The sequence below is a fragment of the Brachyhypopomus gauderio genome, chromosome 3 (assembly GCF_052324685.1).
Source record: "Brachyhypopomus gauderio isolate BG-103 chromosome 3, BGAUD_0.2, whole genome shotgun sequence".
NCBI classification, from domain to species: domain Eukaryota; kingdom Metazoa; phylum Chordata; class Actinopteri; order Gymnotiformes; family Hypopomidae; genus Brachyhypopomus; species Brachyhypopomus gauderio.
Window position 1 is genome coordinate 33,963,325 of NC_135213.1, and position 5,359 is coordinate 33,968,683.

The 5,359-nt window shown below is 43.8% G+C and overlaps 1 protein-coding gene across 1 annotated transcript in view; it reads left to right on the forward strand.

Moving 5' to 3' along the window:
* The window catches only part of hira (histone cell cycle regulator a), a 19,663-nt gene extending 14,747 nt beyond the window's left edge, over positions 1-4,916 (forward strand). The window contains exons 20-25 of the mRNA XM_076997837.1: positions 767-825; positions 987-1,092; positions 1,934-2,056; positions 2,294-2,457; positions 2,615-2,703; positions 2,916-4,916. Of these exons, the coding sequence (XP_076853952.1) occupies positions 767-825; positions 987-1,092; positions 1,934-2,056; positions 2,294-2,457; positions 2,615-2,703; positions 2,916-3,032 (658 nt within the window). The 3' untranslated portion in view covers positions 3,033-4,916. The remainder of the gene's footprint in view (positions 1-766; positions 826-986; positions 1,093-1,933; positions 2,057-2,293; positions 2,458-2,614; positions 2,704-2,915) is intronic.
* The last annotated feature ends 443 nt before the right edge of the window (positions 4,917-5,359 follow it).

The following is a 5,359-nucleotide window of genomic DNA, read 5'->3' on the forward strand; positions in this document are numbered from 1 at the left end:
TAGGGTCATCTTACTGTATTACTGTAAACACTAGGGTTAGAGTCGTCTTACTGTATTACTGTAAACACTAGGGTTAGGGTCGTCTTACTGTATTACTGTAAACACTAGGGTTAGGGTCGCATTACTGTATTACTGTAAACACTAGGGTTGGGGTCGCATTACTGTATTACTGTAAACACTAGGGTTAGGGTCGTCTTACTGTATTACTGTAAACACTAGGGTTAGTGCAGTCTTACTGTATTACTGAATACTGTAAACACTAGGGTTAGAGTCGTCTTACTGTATTACTGTAAACACTAGGGTTAGGGTCGTCTTACTGTATTACTGTAAACACTAGGGTTAGGGTCGTCTTACTGTATTACTGTAAACACTAGGGTTAGGGTCGCATTACTGTATTACTGTAAACACTAGGGTTGGGGTCGCATTACTGTATTACTGTAAACACTAGGGTTAGGGTCGTCTTACTGTATTACTGTAAACACTAGGGTTAGTGCAGTCTTACTGTATTACTGTAAACACTAGGGTTGGGGTCGCATTACTGTATTACTGTAAACACTAGGGTTAGGGTTGTCTTACTGTATTACTGTAAACACTAGGGTTAGGGTTGTCTTACTGTATTACTGTAAACACTAGGGTTAGTGCAGTCTTACTGTATTACTCAATACTGTAAACACTAGATGAGGATCCATGTCCTCTTTTATCGTATGTGTCCGTAAGATTTTGCTTTATGAAAATGTTCAGCGTGTTAATTTCTTTTCGTATGCAGGGATGTTCAGAAACAGGTCGCTCTGGTCAGAAACGAATCTCTGAACTCAATCTTGTCAGGTAACATTGTGCATTTTGAAGTGTTTTTTAAACATGGTCTTTAAGCAAAAATATGTTTTCCCTTAATATCAGGTGATTTGTCTGCTCTAACACTCAACAAATAATCAGATTAAATTATTCAACATTATTTCTCTGGTTGTCTCTGCCTTTTCCCTCCCCAGGAACAGAAGCTACGGTCCACCAGTGCATGTTGACTGAGCAGGGTGTTCCAATCGTGGGCCTGTCCAGTGGGAAATTCTACTGCTTCAGTCCTTCTATGGAGACGTGGTGAGAACTTCATTCTTCCTTCACCCTGAGTAGATTGTACCTTGACCATGTCTGTACTTTACTGTGCTACAGTCGGTCACTGTACCTCATGCCAAAACCTTACTCAAGATACTTTTATAGTCAGTGAGTTTCCCAGTGATAAAGGGATTAAGGGTAGTTTAGTCAGCAAACCCAAACGCTAAGTCAAGCGTGTCTGTCAGTACCTCAGTCCAGAAGGCACCAGTCTTGTCCTGTTCACCTGTTCCGTGTTTGCAGTGACCCAAATCTAACTCTCTCTCATACATTGCCTGTTCTGACAACAGAGCGTTCCTCACTCCAGACAGAACATTTCCACTGGTCTAGTGGTCTGGACTGGACGTGCTAGACACTCTAGGCAGCACTTGACCCAGTACACAGTGATCCGAGGCATTTTGGCACCGTTTCATGCACGGTTGCGTGCGTTGCTTACAGATACACTGTGGAGCTCTGCGTGAGTTAGTTATGCAAATGAAGAGGTGGTTTCTATGCACTACATCACCGAGCAACGCCTGTCTGTGTCTGTGAGGGGATTTGGGCTCCCAGATACTTCCAGTTGACCAGGGCAGGAATTCCACAAACTGACTAGATTTTATATGCTGGTTGGCATTGGGTGTGTCTAATGAAACGAAGCTGTGAGCACTAAATTCAGTTACATGTGTGAAGGTGAATCAGTTCATTTGTGGTGCTAAAAGTAAATTTATGACCGTACCTACAGTACTGTAAAAGGTGTGGCAGCCTATAAGGTGTGGCAGCCTATAATGTGAGCCTGGGTGTAGCTCTGACATTATTGTGGTCTCATGCCGTCGGTCTCTTTCTGTTTCAGGAATCTCATCGTGGATAAGCAGGACTCGCTGGTGCAGTGTGCTGACTTCAGGAACTGCGTCTCTTCCCAGAGTGCCTTGGGGGTCACGGGGCCTCTGGCCACTACACAGGGGCGTGGTCTGAGGTAGGGGGGCGTGGTCTGAGGTAGGGGGGCGCGGTCTGAGCTAGGGCCTCTGTGTCTTCAGGATGGGTGAAGGGTCGAACTGCACCCACTGGACTGTAAGCACAGCATGAAGCTGTAGAAGAACACCAAAGCTCTTGGAGAACTTGCTGTGTCCAAGTGTAAAAGACGAGGAACCGTTTGAATGTTTGAATGCGCTCTCACACTTGCTCTTCCCGTCTCATGCTCGGTGGTCCTCAGCGCGGGCCGGCTGGCTTCTCGTCTGTCTTCTGCGCCTCACCACCTGCAGCAGGGCGTAACTCTGGCCTTCCTGGAGAACCAGCTGTGTTCCTGCCTGCTCCTCCTGTCTGCTAGCGAGTACCGCCATTGGCTGCTCATATACACACGCTTCCTGGTCAGCGAGGGTGAGGACACGTCCAGCCATGGACACATGTTTGCAGTCGTGTGTGCGCGCGTGTGTGTGTGTGTGTGTGTGCGCGCGTGTGTGTGTGTGTGTGCGCGTGTGGATTAAGAGCAGTACTTACGTGAGGTGTGTGTGTGTGTGTGTGTGTGTGCGTGTAGGTTATGAGCAGCGCTTACGGGAGTTGTGTAAGGATTTACTAGGACCGGTGCACAAGTCCAGTAGCACTTCTTGGGAGCCGAAAGTCCTGGTGAGTCCTGACCCTTGACCCTAGGCCTGTCAACCCTCAAAAAGAAAATGAAATCACATTTACTCTCTTTGGAGTAGTTAGGTAAATCATTAGATACCTGTTAAAGGTACATCAAATAATTAGAGATGCGTTGTGTGTGCGTGCGCGTATGTGTGTGTGTGCATTTCCATGTGTTTTGATGTGTGTGCATATGTGCTTGGTTGATGAACCAGGGTCTGAGGAAGAGGGATCTGCTGATGGAGGTTCTGCCTGTGGTGGGACAGAACCTGCGTTTCCAAAGACTCTTCACTGAGTATCAGGACCAACTGGACCTGCTCCGCCTCAAATAGCACTTCAACGTCCAGTCTGCTCAGTCAGGATCATCAGCTAACGGCCTGCCTTAGCCCTCGGTCTGCTCACACAGTAACGCCCTAAGGCTCCTGAGTGCGTCTGGGATACACACGCGAACTCTAGTGAAAACAGACACTTCTGTCGATGTTTATTTTATATAATGTGCGGCCGTAAACATGGTGCTGGTCGGGAAGCCACGGATGGTCACCTGCTGTTGGAGTTCGCTCTGTGTGAGGTCTGTGTTGCTGAGGTTCAGACCCGTGGAACTGATTCTGAAACTCCTCTGCCGTTCTTCCTCCTGGTCTCCGAAGACATCGTCTTCAGGCTCAGGTTTGTCACGGTGGCCATTTTGCAGCAGGGAGCAGAAATTTTGAGGCTTGAACAATATCCCAGTTATAGGAAGTAACTTGTGAAGTACAGGAAGGAGGGGGTGGGGTGGAGTTGGAGTGGGCTTTGTTTTGTTAAATGTTAAATTCAACACCACCTCTGCCCTCAGTATCTCTCTTACTTTATGGATAAACACCCATAAGTTTCTGTATTTGTAAATGTTTGTAAAACTCCTTTTTTTCATTTTTGAATTTTCTATAAAATGAAGCAAAGGGCAAAGTAATAACTTGGAGAAAAACAATATTTAAAAAAAATGACCAATTAAAACCTTCAGTACTGTTCATCTCCGATATACATGTTTTTTGGTCATAGTTGCATCCTGCTAAAGAATGAATTACCCAGTTATATTCAACTTTGAAAATGGCATTAGCAGTTTCCACATTTCTAAATTAGTCATTTTAAATTAATGGTTTAATCCTAGATGTTTGTTATTGTTTCCACCAGATGGCAGTACAGGGCTATTCATGTGTGTGAGTGTGTGTGTATATGTGCCTGTTTTACTGTGAAACAGTTTGTGTGTGTGTGTGTGTGTGTGTGTGTGTGTGTGTGTGTTTGCCAAAAACATGAGAAATTAGCCAAGTAGCAGTTTGCCTTGGGAATATATTGAAAAACTCTTTTTTTTTTATTTTATTTAAATCCTATGATTCTCGTGTTCTGGCAAACTAGAGGTCAACACTCTGCAGTTAACCTGAAATTTATATTTGGTTCTTCATGGGTCCAAATAGTTACATGAAATTCGTGTTGTCGTTGGTATTGGCCCTCACCCCAGGATATTTTGCTTATTTTTTTTATTTTGTTTTAAATTTTCTTGGCTTTTGTTGTTTTTAAGTTTCTATAAGCTATTTTAGGTTTCTTAGCTCGATTGTATCTGGTTTTTATGGACTTTTAAAACATTAGCCCAGATAATAATTGCATAATGCCTCAGGGAACTAACCCTAATCCTAACTCTTAGACTTGGTCCTAATCCTAGTCCTTACCCAAATCCTAGCTAGCTACCTATGTGTCATTTGAAGGGGTGGAAACTAGCATACAGTGATGGCTATCTTTAAGTTTTTGCATTAATGTCACTATTAATTTTAGATATCATCCGGTAACTCATTATTCACACAAGGTGCTCCTGAATCCTTCAACAGATATAAGTCCTCTATTATCTACAGATGACAGGGGAGACCCACGCCCAGCACCTCACGCTTTCATACCGTCTGTACTGGCCAACCACTCAGCTTAGTAATACAAAATACAAAAAGTTTGTAAAATGGTTTTTACAACAATTTACAGTGGTGGATATTTCTGATGCCAGCCAGAATAGAATTTGCAGGAACTGCAGATATTAAAATAAAAGGCATTAATCAGATGAATCGGTCTGCGCTCATTTCTAAAATGTTTCGACCTGCAAACATGCAGCTGCCGGGAGCGTTAGGGTTGGTCTTCAGCTTTCTGGGTAAATTATGAATGAGCAGGCCGTTAGGGTTCGGTTACAGTTGGGCCATGTGCGCTTAGGGTTTGGGTTAGGGGTTAGGGGTTTGGTTTAAGGGTTTGGGTTAGGGGTTAGGAAATGGGTGTTAACAAGTGAGATTTGGGAAATGTGCTCTTAGCATTAGAAGACAATGCAGACCACAGAGCTGCTCATCTGCCATGAAGGAAAGTTCAGGGAGTCTTCCTCCTCTTCCTCTCAACAGCAGTCTGTTATCTCCCATCCTGCCTCAGGACACTCTGGAAGGAAACTTTATTCTTTTTCTTCCATTTGGTTAGCACTGCTGTGATATTCCTTTTCCCTTGTACATTACAAATACGAAAAACTCATCCTGTTTGGCATTTAAATCATTTCTGATTAATTCTCACCCTTCATGATAGCTGCTGCTTTTATTTCAAGTTTTGACTAGGACTGATTCAATTTGTTAACCTGGTTCTGGATCAGTGAACAGATTTGTTGTATTTT